This window comes from Aethalodelphis obliquidens, unplaced genomic scaffold (genome assembly GCF_003676395.1).
Source record: "Aethalodelphis obliquidens isolate GAN/ISIS:26980383/991018 unplaced genomic scaffold, ASM367639v1 scaffold5, whole genome shotgun sequence".
Classification (NCBI taxonomy): domain Eukaryota; kingdom Metazoa; phylum Chordata; class Mammalia; order Artiodactyla; family Delphinidae; genus Aethalodelphis; species Aethalodelphis obliquidens.
In genome coordinates this window covers 55961988-55988212 of record NW_020837949.1, presented here as the reverse complement: position 1 = coordinate 55988212, position 26225 = coordinate 55961988, and the positions used below count along the sequence as shown (strand labels likewise).

At 42.1% G+C, this 26225-nt stretch overlaps 1 protein-coding gene across 4 annotated transcripts in view; it reads left to right on the top strand.

Annotated features, from left to right (window-relative positions):
* The first annotated feature begins 574 nt into the window (after nucleotides 1-574).
* Nucleotides 575-26225, top strand: part of CDK6 (cyclin dependent kinase 6) — a 226328-nt gene continuing 200677 nt past the window's right edge. The window contains exons 1-2 of one of the 4 annotated variants that reach the window (XM_027102457.1): nucleotides 575-712; nucleotides 3552-4159. In XM_027102457.1, coding sequence (XP_026958258.1) covers nucleotides 3927-4159 — 233 coding nt within the window. In that variant the 5' untranslated portion in view covers nucleotides 575-712; nucleotides 3552-3926. Of the gene's footprint in view, nucleotides 713-2007; nucleotides 2103-3271; nucleotides 3440-3551; nucleotides 4160-26225 lie in introns of those variants that run through there. The other 3 variants (XM_027102458.1, XM_027102459.1, XM_027102456.1) reach the window with 3 other exon arrangements.

The window sequence follows — 26225 nt, the reverse complement described above, 5'->3', positions numbered from 1 at the left end:
AGTGTTGGTATTTACCATCCCCACCGGCCCCTCATAATTATTGTTGGTTGTTTTGTGTTTTTCCCATCCGTCTACATCACAGACTGCTGATACGCCCAGCCCGCCTCACTCTGTCAAAACCCCAACTCTGGGCGACCCTGGGTTTGGTAACTCCGCCGACTCCCGACGACACATCCCACTCTCCCTCTCACGCCTCTTATTTTAGTCGCAAGATCCCTCACTCCAGTTGCAGTGAAAGCCGGAAATTTTCATTGAACTCCCCCCTCTTTCTCGCCCCCCACTCGGAGCAGAGAGCTAGGGAGCGGGGAGGCTCAGAGCACAGCCGGGTCTCGGCCGCCTCCCCTCTCTCCGGAAGGCTTTAATTTGCACACTCGCTTGCCACTGAGAGCCGAGCCCCCAACCCCGCCGCCGGGAGGGTCTCCGGCAGAGTCAGCCTCCGGGGCCCCCAACCCCGCCCCCGTCGCCTCCCCGGCTCGGGCCCCGAGCGCCGGCCGGAGCCCCGCAGCCCCGTCCGCCCCCAGCGAGCGGCGCGGGCGGCGCCCTCCGCCGCCCCTCCTCCCTCCGCCGCAGTGCCCACCCCTTCGCCGAAGAGAGTGCTGGTAACTCCTTCCTCCAAGCCGGGTTACCTGCTCCGCGCCGCCGTGGACACGTGTGAAGGTCGGACTGATACCCGCAGCCCCTTCGCGAGGCCCGACGCGGCCGGGCCCCTCAGGTAAGGAGCTGTGCGCTCGGGTGGGTGGGCTGCGGGGTGGGGGGGAGGGTCCCCGGGGGAGATTTGGAGGCTTGGCCGGTGTCGGAGGCGAGGGTGGGTAGGGGGGACGAGGACCGGGTGGGGGGGGCGGTAGGTTCTCGGAATAGGCTTTGGTTAACCCCTTACGAACCGAGGCGCGGTAGTTATGGGGGCTAGTTTTGGGAAGCTAAAGGAGTTTCTCCTAATCCGGCCAGAGGACGCCAGATTAGGACGCCACACGAGGGACGACCCCCAACACCGAGATCCTGTGCCAGCTCACACATAGCCTTAAGCACAAACGCACCCACAAACACTTTTTATCCAGCTTCTTCAAACGGAACTCAAACTCCACTCGGAAACTCACATAATAATCCACATTTAGGGTTTAAAATGCACTGCTGTTGGGGACTCCATGGGGGAGAATGTGTTTCGGTGCCTTATGTTTATGTCCCCCGAAAGCTCGTTGAGGTACGGTGTGGGCTCCACCTTACCCACTAAGAGATAAATGTTAACGCAGACTTCTTGCTGGCAACCCCTGCGGGCGTGTTATGCACACTTAGAGGAGTGCACGCAGGCGGCCAGTGCCCAGGCTGGAAGCCCCGCAAGGATGCACGCTTGCTTTAGTTTCCCAGTTTACGTTTCTAATTTAAAATATCGAAGTTAAAACGCACGCCCCGGGGTGAGCACCTTCGGGCCCAGCACCGCGCCCGTCAGTGTGCACGTGGGCGCATCTACTTGTGCGCACACGCGGGAGTCGTGGTCCCCGGTGCGGCCTCTTGTCGCTGCGCTGGTGGCGACCCTTGCGGTGCTTGGCAGGCTTCGGGAGAGGCACATGAAGGATTTCATTGAGTGTGAAGACAGAGAGCAGAGACAGAAAGCAGAAGGAGGCGGCTGCAGCCTTTGTAGTCGCGGAGGAATGCGGAAATGTTGAAGCACTATGTCAAACTTTTTTGAAATGGGGTCAAGACACATTCAGCCAGCGTGGGAAAGCAACAACAACAACAACAAAAAAGTGGAGGAGAGGGGGGGAAAAGGCACTGCTGCTCCCGTTTCTCTCCGCCGGAGCCTACAGTCCCGGGAGCGAGGGGGGAGAGCCGGGGCGGGCGGTGCGGGGCCAGGCGGGGGCAGCGGGCGCAGTTCCCTGCGGGGGTGGGACGTCCCCGACGCTTCCTTCGCTGCCGGGCGGGGGTCAGGACTGGGGGGGGGGGGGGGGGGGGGGGCGGCGGGGGGGGGCGGGCTGCGCAGCCTGCGGCGGCTCCTCAGCTACCTGTGTGGCCCTCGGCCTGCCTCAGACCGCGGTGCTGGCTCTAGGGGCTCGTTCCTCGGCTCCCCCAGGATTCGCCTTCACCTTTTAAGGAGAGTTTTGAATAGAGTGAGTGTGAGGGTCTCTGCCCTCGCTGCGGGCCCCTCCGCCCGCAGGCCGTGGGGGTCGCGCATTTTGTTTCTATAATGCCTGGCAGAAGGCGACCGCGCCAGCGGTTGCCGGGCAGGTAATTCCGAGGTGCCCCGAGAATTTCGGACACGCGGCTGTAGTGGCGAATGTCCGGCCGAGGCCAAAGCGGCGGTGGGGAGGAGGTTCCCTGGGTCCTGGATTGCAGCCGAATGGGAAGGGATAGTGCGTCGTCCCCTACCCAGCCCGCTTTGTTGTGTGGGGGGCTCCTGGGGGGCCACTGGCTGCTGTTCGGACCCGGCCTTAAGCCGAAAGGGGAATGGAGCAGCCACCTCTGCTGCCTACTTTGGGGACGACCCTGGGAGTGGGGAAGGGTTCGCGAGTCCAGGCCTCAAGGGCGCAACCCCTTCTCACTTTCCCCTGGAGGCTCAGCATTTACTCCCCCCGCCCACCCCTTTTAAGGGGAGGCTGAGTTTTGCTCAGGTTCAATCGGTTGAAAATTTCTAGGCGAGTCACGGTTATGCTGCCTTCCTTCTGAAGTTGTTCTCCAAGGAGACGACAAGCTGAAGTGCGGTGAACACCTCTTTCTCCCACTCTTAGGGTCCCGTGGGCGACTTCCCACCCCACCCCCAGGGCCCTGTCGCTCACCCACCCCCGAGGAGCGGGAGCTCCAGCCCTCCCCGACCTGATGGGTCTCCACCAGGGAGGTCCTCTAGGTCGGAGGAAGAATTCCGCTTCCAATCCAGATTCCTTTACCCTAAAAAGACCATTTGTGTGTGCAAGTCGTTTTAAAATGTGTCCTCGTAGAAAAACTGAAAGTGGAAAGAAAGGAAGCAATTTCCGAGCAGATGCCTGACCACCCCTTCTCGCACACTCCCAGCTTCGGGTTACAGGGTCCTGGGAGCCCCCACCCACATTCTGCGGCCGCACACCAGTGGACCCGCGGTCTCTCCACACCAGGTTGTGCACGACCCCGAAACGCCCCACGGCATCCCAGGAGCCCCTCTCCCTGCACCTCCAGGCCTGGGCAGGCGGGGAGGGTAGCAGCACAGCACAATGATATAAGGATAAATATTAAGCCGTGACATTGACGTGCCCGGCGCCTCCCCTCCCCCGCGCTCCCGGCACACTCTGGGCTGCTTGGCACGCCCCCTCTCGTTCCACTGCGTCTCGCGCCCCGCGCTCATCCCCGAGGGGCCCCTGCAACCTCTCCGCGCGAAGACGGCTCCAGCTCTGCAGGGAAAGAAAAGTAACTTCGCTTTTCTCGGAGGAACCAGGAAGGATTAAGCGGCCTGGGAGAGGGCAGGAGCTCGCAGAGGGTAGCGAAGGGGGCTTCGTAAAGGAGGAGGAGGGGTGTCTACAGGAACCCCGAGGAAGGCGCCTGGGATGTCTGATTACACTTTCTTCTTGTCCTCCCGTCTCCTCTTTTAGGTGGAAGGACTGTGGAGTGAGACGCGCTCGGGCAAAGACTATGTAATCGCCTTGGTGCCTGTACAGAGGACTGAGCTTCGGGGAGGGAAGAGGAGGGATCGGCTTGCTCCTCGGCGACTCGGCAGGCGGAGTTTCGCAGCGGCGGCACCAGGGTTGTGCCCGCCCGCGGGGAGGTCGCTCCATCCAGCCCCGGCGGCCGCGAGAGTCCGAGCGCCGGACCGCGGTAGTCGGCGGGGGTGAGAGAGAGCGAGATCGAGCTCTAGGGCGCGAGGGAGCGGGCCGGGGGTCCGGGAGGAGGCGAGCAGCGGCCACGAGCGAGCCGAGCGCGCCCCCCGCCCGCCCCAGCGGCGCCGTGCCGGGCGGCGTCCGGGCGGCATGGAGAAGGACGGCCTGAGCCGTGCCGACCAGCAGTACGAATGCGTGGCGGAGATCGGGGAGGGCGCCTATGGGAAGGTGTTCAAGGCCCGGGACCTGAAGAACGGAGGCCGTTTCGTGGCGCTGAAGCGCGTGCGAGTGCAGACCGGCGAGGAGGGCATGCCGCTGTCTACCATCCGCGAGGTGGCGGTGCTGAGGCACCTGGAGACCTTCGAGCACCCCAACGTGGTCAGGTGAGCGGTGGAGCGGCGCCCGCGCCGTCTGGGGCCGCGCGCCGTGGGAGGGCCGGGACTGGGATCCTGGGGCCCACGAAGATTGAGGGGCAGGGGGGGGCGGCTAGGGAGGCCCGGCGCGACCCGTTGACCTTACCGAGTGAGAGTAAGTTTTGTCGACAGAGCCACGAGCCAGAGCCGGTGACCTTGCCAGACAGCGAACAGAAAGACAAGTCATAAAATGTGACCTGCGCAGGCCTCCTTGCCGCTGTGCAAGTTCTAAGTGTTTTCTCCCTGCCCACCCTGAAAGGGATCCAGAAAGATGGGCGTCTTTTAGGGACAGAACAGGCCAACCTGAGACGCGCCCCTCCAGCCCCAGCATGGTTTCCATGGCCATTGGGGGAATTTTTGAGAGAATGAGTGAGAGGTCTGAGGATATGGTGATGATTAGTAGAAAGAAAGCTTTATTGTCGGGGCCTAGTAGAAATAAGGTTTAAAAGTGCAGAAACTTTTAAGAATAGTTTTGCCAGTCACACCTACAGTTTCTTTTTATTAACGTTGCATAATAATAAGGATTTCTGATGGTCTGAGGACTTCAGTGCTGATGCCCAGTTTGTGTCATTTAAAAAATTTCTTCCCAAAATGTTACCTGTTTGCATTACTTTATGTCTCTGGGCCAGCATAGTCCTTAGACTCCTTCTCCAAAGGGTCAGATGTGAGTCCAGGTTGTGGAATCTTTATATTCTAAAGGTCCTGCCCTTGCTTTTCCTGGGTGGGTTGTGCTGGTGGGTGAGGAGGCACCAGTACTTATAGCCTCTCTTGTGTGGTAACCAGTATTAAACCAAAGTGTTTGTCGCTTAAGATATATGATGTTTTCTTAGTGATCCTGGAATTTCCCCATTGTGTGTTTGACATTGTGTGGTGTGTCATCCTTTTCTTTTTAAAACAGAGGTGCATAGTTTTAAGCTGAAAAGGAATGCCCAGAAACTTCTACAAATCAGGGTGTGATTTCACCTTTCTCAACTCCTAAGATAATATGTTCCAAAAAGGAGGTCTTGAGGTCTTCTTCCTGTCTTCTCATCCGTCTAGGGGTTCTGTTCAACAAATATGTGTCTACTACCGTATGTGTGCTGTGGATGAAATTATGTAAATAAGCACAGCTAAATATTTTTGTAAAAAAGTCAAACAGTTTAACATTAGTCATCAAAGTGGAGAGACCCAAGGCTGACCTTTGAAATACCAAGCCCTCTATAGTTTCAGGGAGCCCAAGTGTCTACAGAATCTTCCTGGGAGGTTTCAGCTTGTCTCCTCTTATCCCAGGTTGGATGATTTGTGTTGTGCTTTGTTCCTGACACAGTCAGACTCAGGCTAGAAGGCAGCAAAGAATCATAAATACCTAAATAAAGTAGTAAATGGCTATAATGGCAGGACCCTAATATACCTCTATTTTAGCCAGTAAAGAAGAGAGGGACAAAAGATAATGAGACTGAGGGAATCAGTGTTTTAGGAAGATGGGATTATAAATAAAAGCAATAGATAACCTTTTGTGTGTATGTTTTCTTTGTTGAAAAACAACAAAAACCCTTTTGGGGAGTCTTTTGTGATATTGGAGAGAAAAGTTAAGGGTACATTTTGTCCCCTGTAACTTAGTTATCTTCCTAGTGGAATCACCTAGACACTTCCCAAAGGGTGAATTCCACCACTAGAATTGTAGGTCCAAAGTTCTTGTTTTATTTTGTCTGTTACCTTTGGATAGTGTCCAGTTAAGGATGATTATCATGTATATAAATAAAATCATGTTCTTCCAATTGTAGCTGTGTTACAGAGGCACCCCGGTGTAACATCCTTTAAAAAACACAATTTATTCTTGTGACAAAGAAAGGTTGTTTTTGTCATTGTGCTGGTAGATTTTGGCTAATCCATCTTATTCTCTTGATATATTCTCTTGAGGTTGGCATGTCTTTACAGATTTCTAACTAACCCATGTCTTGGATTCTATACTGAGAAATTTTAGGAGACTACACTTACAAGTTGAAGACAAAGGCATCATTTTCTAAAACTATGTCACATGTTAAGTGGTGATGATGACATCTACCTCTTAAGAATTGTGAGGAGAAACTGAGATAGTGTATATGGAAACACTTTGTAAATTTAAGAATGCTTCAAATGTCCACGTATTATTTGTGTTCAGGCAGGTTAGCGTGGCCCTTGCCATGGAGAAAGTTCTCAGTAAGGCCTCAGTTCACCTGACCTTTCCTGTAGAACAAGTCATACTCCAGCCCAGACATTACAGGCTCTGGAACCAAGAAGCTGCTTGAATATAATGAGACTGTAGTTTGTCAGAAAAGACCATCAGTCAAATGCCATGAAATTCAGTGACACTTCAGAAAATTATTGATGATGTCATCCTCACGAGCTGCAGATCTCCATTCCGTTTTGTTTCCTTCCTGTTTCTTCTCTTCCACTTCTGCCTTGGGGCAATTACTGGCCCCCATGACTTACTTAGCTAGACTAGGAATTCAGATTTTAGAGGATGCTGATATTTGTTCAGGCAGGATCAGGAAGTCAAGCACAGGTGACAACAAATTCTTTCCTTCCAAGGGAGAGTTGTCAAAGTTGGGCCCTCAAACCTGTGATTTATTGTTGTCCCGCAGGATCCGTTTTACAGTCCTATGGCTGGTTCTTTAAAGGTTTCTTAAAAGGGCAGACGCCTTAATAAGTGCCTTCAAGTCCCAAGTAATTGATCATGATCATAGGCACCTCCCACAGATAGTTAAGCTTCTAAGCTTGAAGGAGCATAATAAACATACTCATTTTTCAAAAGTTTAAGATTTAATTTCGATGGATTTGCCCGAAAAACTGTCTTGTTATTGCTGGCACTGGTACTGCCTGCATGCACAGGGATGATAACTTGAAATTCTTGCTTACCTGTGCTTGATATATCCCAGGCCCAGGCTCGATCAGCCAGTCAGTGTCTGGGATGTAGACTTACTTGTATTTTGCAGTTGGTAATCCCCAATCCTGGAGACTTTGCCAGAATCACACTTCAGTATCAGCTTACATTAGAGCTTCTGCACTCCACAAATGAATCCTATTTTACATTCTGAACTAAATATATATAATAGATAAAATAATCTGTTTTATCAGCAATCTATTCATTCATCAAATATTTACTGAGGGCCCAGTATTTGCCAGACACTGCTGGAAGCTGGGGATACATCAGTGAACAAGTCAAAAAAGTCTCTACATTTACAGAACTTAACCTTGTAATGGGATGAGCAGTTCTTTTATCTTTTTAAAAGTTCAGTTCTCTTTATTTCCATTGGCTTGTTTTGCTATATTTAAGCTAACCATTTTTTTCAGAGCAACTAATATTTGTGGTAATTTGGTTACCCTGAATTTGCTGATTGAATAGTTAGATAACTAAAACACTAATCAGAATCAAATGCTTTTGGGGGATTAAATTTCACTTTAGGCACATGCAAAGAGATCTGTATAAGAAGATGTTGACATGTAATTAATAGATATAGATACGAACATTTGAACTCCACTTACTCAACAGGGATTTAGGAAGGGACCTAATGTTTAAAAAACGTGGGGTTAGGTGCTGGGAAAGATACTTGGGTAAATCATACCTGGCTACTCCTCCCAAGTAATTCCCCTGTTTTTGAAGAAGTAAGATGATCATCATAACCCCGATGCATGATAGTATCATGTCACTACAAAGTCCTGGTAAGTGCTATCAGTGTTGTCTCCAGGGATTAAATTTGTTAGTGTAGCAGTAAAGGTAATTCAAATTCAAGTACTGGTTCATGAAACTAAAACTCATGGTATTTCAGTGAGTAAACTTGTGTTTAAATGTGTTAAATTATGATTATTAGCATATTTAATCACTGCTTAAAAACGCCAGAAAAATGCGTGCAGCTCAATGATTTTTAGGTCATAACCTCAGGTGGGTTAGTTCATGGGAATCCTTCTGAATAAAAGTGTTGTTTTGTAGGTGAATAATATGTTTATTAGGGCTTGTCTCAGTGAAGGCAGGAAAAGCAGGAGTTTAAATTGCCTTTTTAAATGTCAATATGTGAAAAGTATGTTTGGTCTTTCATTCTCTAACAGTTCCTGAGAAGGTCCCAATTTATTGAGCTTATTTAGTAAATACACATTTTCACAATGATGTTCTGCCCATTCCTTGTTCCTGCAGAACTTGGTAGTGCTGAATTGTTGCTATTGATTGCACTGTATTCTTTTTTTTTTTTTTTTTTTTTTTTGCTGTACGCGGGCCTCTCACTGTTGTGGCCTCTCCCCACTCCCGTTGCGGAGCACAGGCTCCGGACGCGCAGGCTCAGCGGCCATGGCTCATGGGCCCAGCCGCTCCGCGGCATGCGGGATCTTCCCAGACTGGGGCACGAACCCGTATCCCCTGCATCGGCAGGCGGACTCTCAACCACTGCGCCACCAGGGAAGCCCTGCACTGTATCCTTTTTACACAACTATTATCACCATGGAATGACTAGAAGTTCTCTATCAAAGAGAAAATGGCTTCTAAAAGGGAAACTTGTATAAATGTGAATATCTTTTGGTGTATTTTCTTATGTTTAAGACAAGGGTAAATGGATATCTATGAAAATAGACTCCTTGTTAAAAGTAAATTACCCTTAAAAAAATATGCCTCACTATTGATGATTTTCTAGGAATGTTTTTTAAGAACAAAACATCCAGTACTCACACTGTGTCGTTGGAAACTCATGAATATTAGGGTTGAAAGATACTTTGGAAGTCTTTCAACCCTTCTATATTATAGATAAAGAACCTAAAGGCCAGAGATCAGGCAACTTGTCTGTCATGCCATTTTAAAGTCATTGACTTTCTCTAAAATCTGAGTAGCAATTTTAAAATAATTCTTTTTGTTTGGTGGAAGAAGTTAACTCAAGTGAGTACATTTCTAGTTCGGAAAATATGAGCTATATGTAGACAAAGGTGATAGTTTGCCAGGAATAAATGACATATCAACTCAGGAAATTCCTGAATTCTGCAGTATGCCTTACTGAAGTAAATCTGTAAAAAGTATGATGATTATCCGTTAAATTCTGCTTTTAAGGAAGTTGGGTAATAACTATGATTATTTAAATAGCTGGAGTTAAATAATAATATGGGTAAATAATGTAGTTAAATAATTAAGTAATATTGAATTCATTTTAGACAGAACAGTTAAAAACATCTAAATGCTTGGTACTCGTCATATGAATGAGCTATTACATAATGCAGCTCTGGCATCTAATACCCATTTAGTGAAATAAATACCATAATACTTGAAAATTAGGTAGCATAACAACCTCTAGACACCTAAGCAAATATGTTTTACCCATGCTTCTTGAAGAACTAGTAACACGATTTCTATTTCTTATGAAGTTCAGATAGGCTTCTCAGTCTTCTTAGGAAAGAAATTAATTGTGAGCTTCCTGCTGTGGTAGAACATAGCAGGGATGAAATCTGGGTGCAGGAGGAGTGGCAGTAGAAGAAGGTAGTATTGGTAATGTTGGGCTATGTTCAAGGGCCAGGAGGTAGCACTGAAAATGGACACAGGTGGTTGGTAACAAGCCTGCCTACATAAAGGTTACCATTTGAGTGGTGTCCTGTAGATGCTAAGTCTACTGGGACAGGCAGGTGAGCAGTCAGAGGGAGGAGTTTTATAAGAGCCACTGGGCAGTTGTTTTGAATGTCACCAATGTGCTACCATACTTGATTTCGTTTTACCAGCTGCACATGTAACTGCTCTCCACTGAGGTGAAATAAAGGCATCTTAAGGCATGTGGCAGGAATCTGTGTGAGTGTGCAGTAGTAGCCTGGAAGTCCATTTGGGATGGAATCATTATTAAACACTTAGTAGTTTACCTAAATTTGGACGGTAACTGACTTTGTCATTTAAGTAGCCATTTTAATTATTGATTCCTGTTTACCCTTCCTAAAGGATTTTAGTTCAGTAGAGTTAGAATCACAGTATAAGAATTTTTTCATTGAAGAGGGTCTTAGGTTTAACCTAAACCAACCCCCTTTGGCCTGTGTAGGAATTGTTTTGTAAATGCATAAAAGAATTGTCGTATTTTTAGTCAGCTATTTTATTCCTTAGTTATATGCATTGTAGATACAAACTGAGGATGACTAAGGTTCAAACGCAGGTTTATATCCAGTGTTAACAGGACAGGGTGACTAATGGTCACTGTATATTAGAAAGCATTCCCTTGGGATAGAAAAGTATTTTCTGTTTAATGATTTTATGTTTGCTGACTTGAAGACAAGGATTGTATGTATCTTTTATATTCCTAAATAGCAGTGCCCGTACTGTTAGTTGCCCAATATGTTTCCTGAATGAATGATGTAGAATAAATTAAATTATAGACCCCTTAGATGAGAACTTTTCATCCTTTTAGAGTTGCATATAGCATGAGTAGGTATCTCCGCCTAGCACTGGGAGATTATTGGTATTAACTGTACAGTAGCTGTATACCAAGGCTATATAATAAGAGCATTCAAATACTTATTGATATTTTAAATTTTCCCTGTGACTGTCCATTTTTTCATCTTTAGTACTAGCTTCAACTTTGATAGGATTTCCTTGTGTTCTTCGTGTGCATTTGCTGCATGTATCCTACAGTCAGACTGACTAATCCATTTCCCCTACATATATATGCTCCTTGCCATCACCTCTTTGACTTTAGTTGGGGCTGATCTCAGAATGTGTACACAGTGTTCCTCCCTGTACCACTCTTTCCACCTGTTGAAGCATCTGTCAGAACCAAGCTCTAATGCCACCTTTTTGTGTGTGTGGTGTACTCCTTAATACCTTCATTTGGATAAAATTTCTGCTTCCTTTGAACCCTGACAACTTTGGCCCTCCCTTATGGCACTTAGTATATGTCTGCTCTTTAATATTATTATGTCTGTTATTTAAGATATAATATTAATCTTCCCCCCCACCCGCCATTTTCCACACCCCAGCTGTGAGCTCCTTGAGGCAGGGAATGTGTTTTGGGTCATGTCTGTTTACATTCTACATCCAGTGGAAATAAATGAACAAGTGAATGAAATAATGGAAAGGACGTCCAGTTACTGAGTAAGGCACCACGTGGATTATTTCCATCACATGCATGTTAATACTAAAGAGTGTCAAATAAAGAGGGAAAATGGATCTGTATATTGGGTTATGCTTACTTGGTTTCCTGGGAATAATACTGAAAAGAGAAAGTTTCATTTTTGTTTTATTCCAATCTTTATAGTTTATATTAAAGTGAGTTTTAAAATTTAAGTAATTCCCGTAGTTAACTGTACAGTCTTGGACTTAATTTACATACTGTAGAGAAGACATTAATATTAGGAAACGTGCACACATCCAGTAAAAGTTGAAAACGGTTTGCACATCTTTTAATGTAATAATGTATTCTGGATACACTTTAATCAATTGCTTGAATTCTTCTACTTTTTTTCCCCGCTAATTTGGCTTTCTGTACTGGAAAAACCCTTGTTTTCTTGTTCCTTGCTGTATCCTAAGCACTTAGCGTGGTGGCCAGCATCTTGTAACCCAGAATAAATATCTGTGAATGAATGAATGAGTATGTGCCATCTAGGAATTCAGAATTGATTTTTTTTTAGTCAGAATTGGGTAATAATGTCTGAAAGCATATGTAAGATCTATAGCTTTCAACAAGTATTTATTATCTGCCATATTAAGCATTTTGTTAAACTTGATTGACAGTGATTACAGAAAGTACCTACATCTTGAAATGTTTACCCCCAAAATGGTACTAACTCTGAAATTTGTTTCAAAATGGGGTAGAGCTGAAACAAGCTGAACATTGTTGAAGCTGTGGAAGTTCTTTATACTATTCTCTCCTCATTTGTATATATTTGAAATTTTCCATTGTAATAAGTTTAAAATATGTTCCCAGTCAGGGACTAAGAGAATAATTGATTCTATTCTGACTCCTCTGTCTATTAGCTGAGTGACCTGGAGTTTCCCACAATAAAATAGAAATTATTACAACTCTTTTGACCTGAGAGTTACTATGATCAAATGGAATTATGTCTATGAAGGTCAAATATTACACAAATATAAGATATTAACAAAACAAATTCTGCCCTTGAGTAGTTTATAATTTTGTGGAGGAAACTGACATGTACACAGATATCTGTATTGCTGATTGGTAGTGCTTTCATCCCCCCCCCCCCACACACACACACAATGTGAAAGTATGAATGGAACTAAGTATTTCTGAAAAGTATTGGATTTATAGTAATTATAGTAAAGTACAATCTTTAATCTATGTATTGGTAATTTGTGTCGCCTTTACCCCATACTGTATCCTATTCACTAATGGATTTATTGTGGGCAGGTCTGAGGACATAGCACTCCTGAGAACACATTGTCAAAATTGTTGGGAGTTTGATGATTTCTTTTTTATTTCACTATTCAAATTAACTCAAAGAGGAGTTGAATTCTTTGTTCGTTCTTTCTCCCTCTCTTTTTTAATTTCAAAATCTCAAACAGAATTATTCCTTTTGAGGTTACGCATTGGAATTGCTGCTTGTTTGTTTTCTGAGGCTCCTATGGCATGACTGCCTTATGACATTTCAAATTTCGTTTCATATATTCTGTGTTTAAGTCATTAAGACCTGTCCACAGAAAGGAAGCAGTTCTCTTTCAGGGGCAGTAATCTCTAGTGAAATATATTTTTTATTTTTTTTCCTTTGATTACTAAGTAATCTCAAAATTTTCTGTGTTAGGTATTCCTAATGATTAGTATAAAACATTTACTTTTCCTAAAATGTTTTCTTTTTAGAAGGTATAAAAGTGTAAAGTTGGGAACGTTAGCACTTAACCCTGCTCAGCAGCTGAACAAGAAAAACAAAAGACGTCTTTGCATTTAAAATTTTAGGTTATTGTCTCTGACCAATACATTTTAAAACTTTCTGGTGGAAATCAAGAAACTATCTGAGTAGTTTCAAGCTGAGAGTTTTAGATGATGTCATCTACGTTCCAACTGTGTAGAATCACCTAAAGAAGTTATTAAATAGCCTTGGGTAAAAATGGGATGTTTTCTTGTTGAGCCATAAGAAAGCAAGAGATAGATTTAGAGATTGGGCTAGAATGGACTGTTGTTGCTGATCATGAATGAAGTGTATTTAAATTATGGAAGTCCCCTTAAAGAACTAGGACAGCATCCCTTCTTTGAAATAACACACTTCTTACATATTAAGACACAAAAAAGAGTTGCGACATCCTTTTAGTCATTACAAATTATTTGAAGCCCGTGAAGTTTAATCAGTGGTAATTTAGCTAACCAAGAGTTCATTAGACTAGAACTTAGGGTTGATGATGCCAGTTGGGTCCTCAACTAAACCAGTTAGTTTTGCAAAGAGAAAAGGATTGACTCAGAGGGATGGGATTGGTTTCCAGGAGAACTATACAAAAGCATGGTTGATTCGGTGGTACCAATTCCTGATCCTAGAAAAACAGGATTTTTGAGATGAGTCAAGAGTCGCATCTTTGTTTATGAAAAACGGTATAGTTTTTTTTTTTTTCCCACTTTAGTTGATGAAATAAAATTGAGAGGTGAAACCATCATTAGGCCAGTAGAGAATGGTCAAGAGATGTATCTTATGAACTGAAAGGACCACATGCTCCTTAAAAGGAGGGAAGAATGTGGCAGAAGATGAGCTAAGTTGGGGTAGAGGTGAGAGATAGTGTATGGTGAAGATGTAAAACAGTGACAGAACCTGGCATTGCTTACGTAAATCTGAATTTTCTTAGACTTCAAAATTTGAAACCTAGTGATCTGAAAGTAGATGAAAATTCTGGCACGTTTGGAAAGACCACAGCCAGTGCTTGTTGAATAAGTAAACTCAGACTATCATTCTTTTAATTCCATAATGATAAAAATGTCATAGTTGTCTGATTGCTTTTTCTTGGGAGCCTTATTTTAGCCATCTTTACATTGTCCATTGTGCCTCGCACTCAAATATGTTGAAGTAATGCATGAATTAATACAGAATGTAAGTTACCCATTAGAACATAAGCTCCATGAGAGCAAGAAGTTTTGTCCATTTTGTTCAGTGCTTTTATCCTCAATATCTAGAACAGTGCCTGGCACATAAATATCTGTTGAGTGACTTACTGAATAATTAAACTGGGAGCAAAGATTACTCTTTCACACAAGTTTTATGAGAGTAAAAGTGTATATTAACACCAAAATTTAGCACATATGTTATTTTTCTATTCACTCATTAGTATTGCATTTAGAACTCTAGGATTATATAGTCTCTAATAATTATAGTAATAAATTGGATTATGACTTAGCGATTAGGAGTTATTTAATAATTTAATGATTAGCAAGTAGACTGGACACTAAGATATATCCTCTCTGAACTAATTCTTCTGATGTTTTAATTCAATTATGAACATAATTTTATATAAACAGTATTAACTGGCATTTTATATGGTTGTATCATTTGTGGCAGAATTGACTTAGATGTTTTGGTGGGAATTTTAAGACATAGTTTCAGATTCTCTGGGTTGTGAAATTTTATAAAAAGGATTGACATACATTCTCTTAAAGAGTTTGACATAAGTTGTAAAGTCGTTGTATAAGCGTCTGTAGCTGTCCTTACAAGTGGCTAGTCCCATCATGAACCTTGTCCCAATACTCCTATTTGGTGCTGCCATTCCAGGCACCTTTCTTTTCTGCTTAGATCAGTTGATTATCATCATCTAAGGGGTCTGACATTACTTAGTTATGACTACTACTACTAATAATAATAATGGAAAGAAAAGGAGAAAAAAACGAAAGAGGAAGGAAAAAAGGGAAGAATGGAATGGAGTAGAATAGGAGAAGATAGAATAGGGTGAAAATCTGTGGTGGTCCCAGTCGATTGTCAGGTATGTTGCAAGGAGTTGTTACTAAAGTAGAATACCAAGGGAGTCGTTTGTCATTTTTTATTTAAAGTAATTACATTTTCTGTTAAAGAAATTGTTCTGATAAATATTGCTGTGTAGTAAATTACCCCAGAATTTAGGGACGTAAAACAACCATTTTCTTATGTTCAAGGATTCAGTGGCTGGGGAACAGAGCACAGTGAGAATGGTTTATCTTTCTGATGTCTGAGGCTTCAGCTGGAGTTGACACAGCAGCTGGGGGTTTGATTCATCTTGAGATGATGTCTTCATTCTCAAGTCTGGTGTTCATGCAAGCTGGTTGATGTAGGCTAGGACCTGAGCTGGGGCTGTGGCTCAAAGCAACTACACCTTGCCTCTCCGTGTGTCCTGGGCTTCCTCTCTGCATCAAGGCTGCAGAGTAATTGGACTTACATGAAGTCTCATGGCTCCAAAAGCCACTCAGTGTCCTTAGGAACAGGCAGTGTTACTTTTGCCATGTTCTGCTGGTTAAAAGTGAGTTCAAAGCCCCACAGATTCAAGGGGATGGGACATACACCATCTCTTATTAGAAAATGTTGAAGAATTTGTGCCCTCCCTTTTTTTGGTAATCATGACATTCGCACTTGTTGATTAGTGTAGAAGAGTATGTGATAAAAAAGCAAGGCTCCTGTCCCACCTATCCCTATTCCCAGTACTCAGATACAACTTCTTTTAACTCTATTTTTGGTGCTTCTGATAGTTCCTTTGCCCGTAAATCTAGATAATATGCTATGCTCTATTTCTTTTTCTTCTTCTTCTTTTTTTTTTTTTTTTTTTTTTTGCAGTACGCGGGCCTCTCACTGTTGTGGCCTCTCCCGCTGCGGAGCACAGGCTCCGGATGCACAGGCTCAGCGGCCATGGCTCACGGGCCCAGCCTCTCCGCGGCATGTGGGATCTTCCCGGACCGGGGCACGAACCCGTGTCCTCTGCATCGGCAGGCGGACTCTCAACTACTGCACCACCAGGGAAGCCCGCTATGCTCTATTTCTTGATATCTAAACTTCAGATAATAACTATTGACTTCCTACTCCGAAAGATGAAGATTTAGCTCATCAGTACTACTCCCTGTTTATCTCCCTAATGTTTTGTTATATAGGGATATTTTTATTTTTTATAATGATTTAAAAATAATATCCTTAAACATCATTCTTTTGTTCTTTCTCTTTTGATAGTATCTCTTGATCCAGCATTTAGTAAGAGAAGAATTTTTTATTTCCCTAACCTTTCCTCTACCTTTGTAACTCCCTTTAACATCACAACTTCTATCAGCTACTTTGCTAGAGTTGTTAAACATTTGCATTCTGTTTTGCAACCACAAGTGTAGGTTCAATGTTATAACCCTATGAGGCTGAAGGAGTCTTTCTTTCTTAAATAAAGACATCTGGATTCTCTTTTCTTATTCTGCATCACTTTTAAAAAATTACACCCTATTTTAGTGTACTGCTTTTTCAAACCATGACTTTTTTGCATTGCTTTGTTTTTCCTGGAGTTTATAGTTGCCTTTCTGTTTTTCTTGTACTGCTTGCCTTTATCACAGCCTAAACGTTTTCTTTTCAAATACTTCATCATACCGTCTGTTTCTGTTGAATTGCCCCATTTCCTGAAGTTTCTCTGAAGTTTTGGTTTACTTTGGGTTGGTTATTTACAGGCTTGATGAACAGTTGTTTTCCTGGGACTTTGTTTCACTACTCCTCTGACTTTGAGCCACTCATTCCTGCATCCTGTCTCTTCCTCTAGTGATTCACACCCTTCTTTTGCTAGTGTACATTTGTGAGTAACTTCCTAAGAAATTGTTTATGGGAGGTAGACTTTCTGAATCCTCACCTATTTGGAAACATCTTTGTTGAACCTCTCATTATATTATTACTTGACTGTTTTTAGAAATCTAGGATGAAAAATTTTGCCACAGAACATTGCTCTCTCTGTATTCAGTGTTGCCAATGAGAAATCATCTACCAATATGATTTTCTAATTAGTTTTTAGTGATTTTTTTTGTCTGGAAGCTGCTAGGCTGTGTTCTTCAGAAATATGTGACTAGGCGTGGTGCTTTTTTAAGTTCAACTTGCTGGGCATTCCTTGGGATCTTTCTATGTGCGTATTTATTTTATTTTTAAAATACTTCTTTCTCTATTTGTCCTGTTATTTCTTTCTGAGTTTCTCCTGTTAGTCAGATGCTGTCTTTCAGTTGGGACCTCTAAGTCTCTTAAAGGTCAGTCTTACAGATTGACCTCTGTGTCTCTTACCTTCTTTTCCTCTATTTTCTAATTATTCTATTTTTTTTGGTTTTGCTTTGCTCTATTCTAAAGAAATCTTCTATATTATTTTCTAAACATCCATTGACTTTACATTATTTGCGGTTATATTTTTAACCTCACACCATCGTTTTTTTTTTTCTCTGCTTTTTTTTTTTTTTTTTTTTTAAGCATCCATTTTATGGGTGTAATATGTTCTTGAATTGCTCTAAATTTTGAAAAAAATTCTCCGTATTACCTCTGTTTTAGTCAGCATCTTGTTTCTAACTTTTTTGTTTTTCCTGTTGCTGGATTCCTTAAATGCCTGGTAATGTTTGGATATTCTTTTGTTTTTTTAAAAAATGAAGTTTATTGAGATATAATTTACATCAGTAAAAGACATCCATTTTTTAAAAAAATTTATTTATTTTTGGCTGCGTTGGGTATTCATTGCTGCGTGCGGGCTTTCTCTAGTTGCGGTGAGCGGGGGCTACTCTTTGTTGCGGTGCACCGGCTGCTCATTGTGGTGGCTTTTCTTTGTTGCGGAGCACAGGTTCTAGGCGCACAGGCTTCAGTAGTTGCAGCACATGGGCTCAGTAGTTGTGGCTCATGGGCTCTAGAGCACAGGCTCAGTCATTGTGGCGCATGGGCTTAGTTGCTCCACGGCATGTGGGATCTTCCTGGACCAGGGCTCGAACCCGTGTCCCCTGCATTGACAGGCAGATTCTTAACCACTGCGCCACCAAGGAAGTCCCAAAAGACATCCATCTTAAGAGTTTGTTTTTTTATGAGGTCTGACAAATTTATGCTCTCATATAAACCACCATCACAATCAAGATCTAAAACATTTCCATTACCCCAAAAGTTCCCTTAGGCCCCTTTGCAGTCAGTCTCCTTCTCTACCTGGACCCCTGGAAACCACTAATCTTCTTTTTGTCATTATAGATTTTGTCCTTTCTAGAGTTTCATATACATGGTATCAAACAGTATTGCGTTCTTTTGTATCTGACTTTCACAGATATTTTTGAGATTCATTCATGTTGACTCTGTCAGTAGTACGTTCTTTCTCATTATATGGATTTGCCATAATTTGTTTATCCATTCACCTGTTGATGGTTATTTGTGTTGCTTCCAGTTTGAGGCTATTATGAGTAACGCTGCTATGAACATTCATGTACAAATCTTTGTGTTGATATGACACATGCTTTCATTTCATTTGGGGAAATATCTAGAAGTGGTTTACTGGCTTGTATGGCAAATGTGTGTTTAATTTTCAAAGAAACTGCCAAACTTTTCCAAACTGGTTGTACCATTTTACATTTCCACCAGCAATATATGAAAGTTCCACTTGATTTTCATCCTACTCAACACTTGGTATTGTCAGTCCTTTTATTTTTAACCATTCTATATTAGGTGTGAACTGATACCACATTGTGGTTTTAATTTGCATTTACCTAATGACTAGTGTTGTTGAACATCTTTTCATTTGCTTATTGGCCATTCTCTTACCTTCTTTTGGGGAGTATCTATGAAAATATTTTGACCATTAAAAAAACTGGATTATCCTATTGAAATGTAAGAGTTATTAATGTATTCTGGAATAGTCTTTTGTCAGGTGTATGTATTGCAAATATTTTCTGCAGGTCTTTGGCTTGCCTTTTCATTTTCTTAATGGTGTCTCTCAAAGGGGAGATTTTAATTTTTCCAAAGTTTATCATTTTTTTCTTTGATGGTTTATGCTTTCTTTGTATCCTACCTTTGCTTACCCCAAAGGCACATAGATTTTTTCATGTTTTCTTCTAGAATTCTATAGTTTTGGCTTTTATGTCAAGTCTATGATACATTCAAGTTAAATCTGTGTGTGGCTTCAGGTAAGAGTCAAGGTTCATCTTTTTCCTATATGGATATCCGTCTGTTCTAGCACCATTTATTAAAAAGACTGTGCCTTCTCCATTTTCAATTACCTTGGCACGGTTGTCACAAATCAATTGACCATATAAATTTCGGTCTATTCATGGGTTCTCTGTTCTGTTCCATTGATTTATATATCTGTATTTTTGCCAATGCCATGATGTTTTACTATAGTCTTACAGTAGGTCTTGAAATCAGGTAGTGTAAGTTTTCCAACTGTTTTCTTCTTCTTTTTGAAAATTGTTTTTGCAATTTTGCCTGCTGAAATTTTGCTAAGAATTTTTACATCTGTGTTTGTGAAGGATATTGTTCTATAATTTTCTTTTTTCATAATGTTTCAGGTTTTGGTTTGGAGGTAATGCTGGCCTCATAAAATGAGTTAATAAGTGTTTCCAGCTTCTCTGAAAGATTTTCTGAAAGATTTCATGTAGCATTAGTATTATTTTCTTTTTACACAATTAATAGAATTTACCAGTGAAGTCATTTTCCTTATGGGAAGGTTATTAACTTCAGATTTTATTTCCTTAAGGTACATGGGCCCATGTAGGTTGAATCACTTTTATAACTTGTGTTTTTCAGGGAATTCATATGTTTCATCTAGGTTTTTAGGTTTATTGGCATAAATTCTTTATCTTTATTTTCTTATCTTTTTAATGTGTAGAATCTGTAGTGGTGTCCCCCTTTCATTTCTTTTTTTTTTTTTTATTTTTATTTTTGGCTGCATTGGGTCTTTGTTGCTGCGTGTGGGTTTTCTCTAGTTGCAGCGAGCAGGGGCTACCCTTTGTTGTGGAACATGGGCTGTAGGCGCGCAGGTTTTCTCTAGTTGAGGTGAGCGGGGGCTACTCTTTGTTGCGGTGCGTGGGCTTCTCATTGCGGTGGCTTCTCTTGTTGCGGAGCACGGACCCTAGGCGCACGGGCTTCAGTAGCTGTGGCACATAGGCTCAGTAGCTGTGGCTCACGGGCTCTAGAGTGTAGGCTCAGTAGTTGTGGCACATGGGCTTAGTTGCTCCGCAGCATGTGGGATCTTCCTGGACCAGGGATTGAACCTGTGTCCCCTGCATTGGCAGATGGATTCTTAACCAGTGTGCCACCAGGGAAGTCCCTCCCCTACCTTTCATTTCTGATATTAATAATTTGTATATTCTCCCTTTTTTTTTGATAATACAGGTAGATTTTTGTCAGTTTTGTTGATGATAAACCAGCTTCAGGTTTCATTAATCTTCTTTATCATTTTTCTAGTGTCTGTTCCACTGATATTTACTTTTAGTTTTATTTCCTTTTCCTACTTACTTTGGGTTTAATTTGTTCTTATTTTTAGCTTCTTAAAATGGTAGCTTAGTTCATTGTTTTTACAATTTTCTTCTCTTCATTTTTCTTTTAATATTTATTTATTTATTTATTTTGGCGAGCTGGGTCTTAGTCATGGCATGCAGGATCTTCATTGCGTCATGTGGGATCTTTTAGTTGCAGCATGCGGGCTTATAGTTGCAGCATGCAAGCTTCTTAGTTGTGGTATGTGGACTTCTTAGTTGCAGCAAGTGGACTCTTAGTTGGCGCATGCATGCAGGATCTAGTTCCCCGACCAGGGATCGAACCTGGGCCCCCTGCATTGGGAGTGCAGAGTCTTACCCACCAGACCACCAGGGAAGTTCGTCTTCTCTTCTAATATAAGCATTTATGTTGTTTTATTTGCTGCCCACAAATGTTGACATATTGTGGTTCCATTTTCATGTGATTCAAAATATTTTAGCCCTATTTTGGTGATTTCTTCTTTGACCTGTGAGTTATTTAGATTTGTGTTTTTAAATTTCCAAAAATATACAGGATTTTTCAAATACCTTTCTGTCTAATTAAATGCTTCTGTGATCGGAGAACAACTCTATATGATTTTACCTTTTTAAAATTTAAGACTTGTTTTGGTCCATATAGTCTATCTTGGCATTTGTTCAATCTGATTCTTTTGAAAATATCTCCCATTTTCCTCTCATTATGTTCATGTTTTCCTGTAAGTCTTTGAGCATATTTATAATAGTTGCTCTAACGTCTTTGTCTGCTCTTCCATAATCTGTGTTACTTCTGGGTCTGTTTCTATTGATTGATTTTTCTCCTGGTTATGGGCTACATTTTCCTATATGCATGCATATCTAATACTTTTTCATTGGATTCCAAGCAATGTGAATATTACATTGTTTACTGCTTGATTTTGTTCCATTCTTTTAGAGAATGTTGAACTTTGTTCTGATGGGCAGTACAGTTACCTGCAGTTCAGGTTGATCTTTCCAAGGCTTATTTTTAGTTTTTGTAAAATGAGGAGGGGAACTACCATACCTTAGGCGTACTTCACAGGTAGTTAAGGCCCACTACTAAGGTGGCATTACCCTTTTGTGGTCTCTCCTCTTTGGTTAGTGGGAACTAGAAAGATTTCTTGCCTTGTGTGAGCTCTAGGAATCATTCAGTTTACACCATCCTGGTAACTGTTCTTCCTCAGAAGCAGTGTTTCACCTGGCTTCACGCAGGTCCACGTGTGCAGGTTGATATTCAGGCAAGAACTCAATAGATCCCAGGTAGATTTCTGAAGCTCTTTTTCTGGGTAGCTTTTTCTTCAGTACTCTGTCTCACAAATTTTAGTCACCTTGGCTTCCTTGTCTTCTCAACTCTGATCTCTGCCTACTCAATTCAGACTATGGACCTCACAGGCTGTTCCTCCTCCCTGTGCCCGTGGTTTGGAAATTGCCTCCAAGCATAAAGCCAGGGCAGTCTAGGGCTCACCTCATTTGTTTCCGTTGTCTCAGGGGTGCAACCTGTAGTCCAGTATCTGAAAACAGTTGTTTCATATGTTTGTCCAATTCCTAGTTGTTAATGGCGGGTGAATAAGTCTTAACCCTTTTGCTTTCTTACTGCCTGTGTATCCATTAGTTTTTATAAAAACTGGGTAGGTGGTATAGCTATTTTTGCCACATTCCCTAATTTGGAGGACAGTATAATGATCTGGAAAGGAACTATAAATGTAGAAAGAACATCATCTCTTTCTTCCGTTACCTGTTGCACCTGGCTGTCTAAATTCATTATCATTCCAGATTTCCATGCTGTTAATATTCCATCCCTAAAGCCAACAGCTGGTATAAATCCATACACGTGCAATAACTAATTTGACATCATACTGGGAATGTTAACCAGTTGATTTTTCTTAAGAGAAAAAAACTGAAAAAATAAACTCACTACGAAGTAGTTCTTTGCAGGAATTTCCCATGTCTTGATGATTTAAAAGAATAAATTTTGCATGTAAATGAATTATTACAAGCTTAATTCAAGCTTGTTGGATACTCAAGATTACTCACTGTAGTGTGTTCTTGATGGAGACAGGAAGTGAAAAAGCAAGGTCTATGAGATTTTTGTGTGTGTGAAGTTGTTTAATGTTTCTCATTGAAGCTTTGGTCAGTAGGGTAAATGACTCAAGGTATCTGTTGCTGCTTAGCTGTTTTTAAGGGGGAATTTCCCCCATGTTCCTCCCCTCCCCAAAATAACTAATTATATGCTGGAAGTTTCAATACATTGTTCACAGTTTGTGAAGTCAGCATATTTCTGGAAGCTCACTGTGAATGTAATTCTTAGCTGTACTAATGCTTTTGTTTCTCCATCCCTGCAGCCAGCACTGTACTGTAAGGACACAATTCTATCGCTATTTTTTTTCCCCTCACATTTGATGTGGTAGTTTGCATACAGCTGCAGAGTAGACAGTTACCTTTGAAAGGAACATTTGGCTGCTCTAATTTGATTAAAGAAAACCACCTCAATCATTTCTAGACTGAGAACGTTTTCATTTTAACTTGGCAGTAGGAGTTGGGAATGTACTCACTGCGCTTAGATATGTGGGAGAGCAGTCAGGGAACAAAACCAACCGCTCAAATGAAGAAAGCTTTGGTGCAAATTTTTTTTTTTTTTTAAGGCAAGCAGTGTTATATAGGATTGATTCTCTTTTGGTCCCAAATTTTCTACAACCGTGGTTTTCACCTCCGTCTCCTTTTCACAGTTATTTACTTAGGAATCCCAATAAACTGATTCTGGCAGGGGTAAATTACTACCCTAACACGATTTGAAGGACTTTGAAGTCCTTGAAAATTATCCCATTTTTATATAGAAATAAAACCCCAAATCATAAATGACTGTGAATTGAATGTGCTTTCTCTGCCACTGTCGGGAATGGCCAAAAAAGTTTTTAGACTATAGGTATGCAGAACCAGGGTTGAGAATTTAGTTGTAGCTTGCATAGAAGAAAATTTCTCCCTTTCAGAAGCCCGCAGCCCCAGTGCTAGGCAGTTATCTCACATGTGCATCCTTTGATTCTGAGATGGAAGATCTGATCACCCGGTTAGTGTGACAGTTGAAAATATATTCTGCTGATTGTGGGTTGGCATCAACTTCATAGATATTATTGAGAATGATTGAGCAGGGGCTTAGTCTCTGTCGGGTAAACCGTGAACACATCCATGAAGCACAGTTCAGCAATTTAATGTATGGTATTCTTGGGAAACATACTGTGTGGGCATCTTAAATTTGAAAGTTTGAGTGTGAAATATTAAATGGGCATTTGGAGACACAATGACATTATTATTTATTGAAGAGTCCATGCCCACAGTGGCCGTGTCTTGAAGCTGCTATCTGATATGATGTCTGCCTGGGACTTGCTATCTGAAAGAAAACTAGGCAGACCTGATAGATTCCTGCTGGACTTAATCACTGTCCAAGAGAATGAGATGCACAAAATATTAGAACTCGAAGAGCACTTTATGGAGTTCAGCCACCTATTCCATGAACAAAATCACTCTCCTTCAAAAAAAAAAAAATATTCCAAGTGGTTGAGTGGTTGTATTAAGGACTGTTCAATAAATGTTTGCTGTTTGATAGAGCTGTGTTGTCATCGTGCATTCTTCTCCATCTTCTGCCATATTCAGGTGCTGGAGTCATTTCTACATTTAATCTCAAGACTTATGCACTTGAAGTCACCCTAGTCTTATTCTTCTTTTTGAGAGTCAAGGGCCAAGAAGCAGTCTTCCTGTTCTGTTTTTACACACAGTAGAGAGAGTGTAAATCTTTTTAGTTCCATCTACATCACCAAAGTGTATGAGGATGGTAGAGGGACTGAAAAGATGACTGCCCAAAGGCCACTGCTAAATCGGGGCTTGGGGGCTCAAGCTTTTTGGTGGATACAACTTTTAAATGTAGGTGAACCCCTGGCTAGCTCACAATGCTTATTCGTTCCTTAATATAACTGAATAATATACTACAATGCAATTAAGTATTGCAAAAAGTAATGCTTGCTGTTTTTGTTTTGCTCAGATCCTAAATAGCATCTTAAAAATAAAATGCTGGGCTTCCCTGGTGGCGCAGTTGTTGAGGGTCCGCCTGCCGATGCAGGGGACACGGGTTCGTGCCCGGGTCTGGGAGGATCCCACATGCCGCGAAGCGGCTGGGCCTGTGAGCCATGGCCGCTGAGCCTGCGCGTCCGGAGCCTGTGCTCCGCAACGGGAGAGGCCACAACAGTGAGAGGCCTGCGTACTACAAAAAAAATTAATAATAATAAAAATAAATAAAATGCTGATGATTAAGGAAAAGTTGGTTTAATTTGAATAAGATATTTGGAGACTTATGGAAATTCTGGAGGAAAATGCTGAATACTGATACTCTGTGTCACTTCAAACTTTCTCTTTCCTCAATAAAGTATTATTGTAATATTTCTCATACATAATTGCCTTTTTTAAAGTATACTTTTGTATAGCCCAGTACTCCTGAACATTGCCCATGTACTATTATTAGTGTTCCCAGGTTTATCTTGTGTGGATTCTAACCTGGGTGACAGCCATTGAAATGCAATGAAATTATTGAACGTTTCTAATAAAATGTATAGAAGCTAGCCTGAGACCAAGGCCTTGTTTTGTTTTGATTTGTTTTTAAATAGGTAAGGAATGTATCATTCCTTTCTGCGTGGCAGTTGTCTACTTCTTTTTTTCTAATTAATTAATTAATTAATTAATTAATTAATTTGGCTGTGTTGGGTCTTCGTTGCTATGCATGGGCTTTCTCTAGTTGCAGCGAGCAGGGGCTACTCTTTGTTGCTGAGCATGGGCTTCTCATTGTGGTAGCTTCTCTTGCTGTGGAGCACGGGCCCTAGGTGTGCAGACTTCAGTAGTTGTGGCGTGCAGACTCAGTAGTTGTGGCTCGCGGGCTCAGTAGTTGTGGCTCGTGGGCCCTAGAGCACAGGCTCAGTAGTTGTGGCTCACGGGCTTAGTTGCCCCGCAGCATGTGGGATCTTCCTGGACCAGGGCTTGAACCTATGTCCCCTGCATGGGCAGGCGGATTCTTAACCACTGCACCACCAGGGAAGTCCCTGTCTACTTCTTAAATTTTATTAATATTCTCACAGTAACAGTAACAGAGGCTGGGGCAGGATTGTTATTCCCTTTTTCCAGATAAAGAAACAGGCACAGAACAGCTAAATGATCTGTCAAGGTCACCTTGGCTCCTGGTGTTATTTCCCCTTAGGGTTTTCTGTCTAGTACTACAGGTGTTTTAGTCATGCAAAGATCATTTGGACATAGGACTATTTGTCTAAGGCCTGTTTGGGAAATGAAATGCACGTACACTGCATGCTGACAGAGGCTGTGCTGATTATTTGAGGAGGAAACTCTCTTCTGATAACCAGAAACTAGAGGTATAATTGCTTAATTATGACAGGTATTAAATGCTGTATATATAACATATATATATGTTTTTAAATTATATTTTATATTTTCAACCATTTGTTTTAATAGCCATATGTAGAGACAAATGTACATGGAATTGGTACTGTTAAATAATGTTATTTGTTAGGGTTCATGCTGCTTCTCAACTTGATGGCAATCAGCTTTCCATTCCCTAGGCCAGTGAGAAAAGGAAGGAAGAGCGGTAGGTCAAAGGAAGTATGCTCACCTCTGAATCTGGC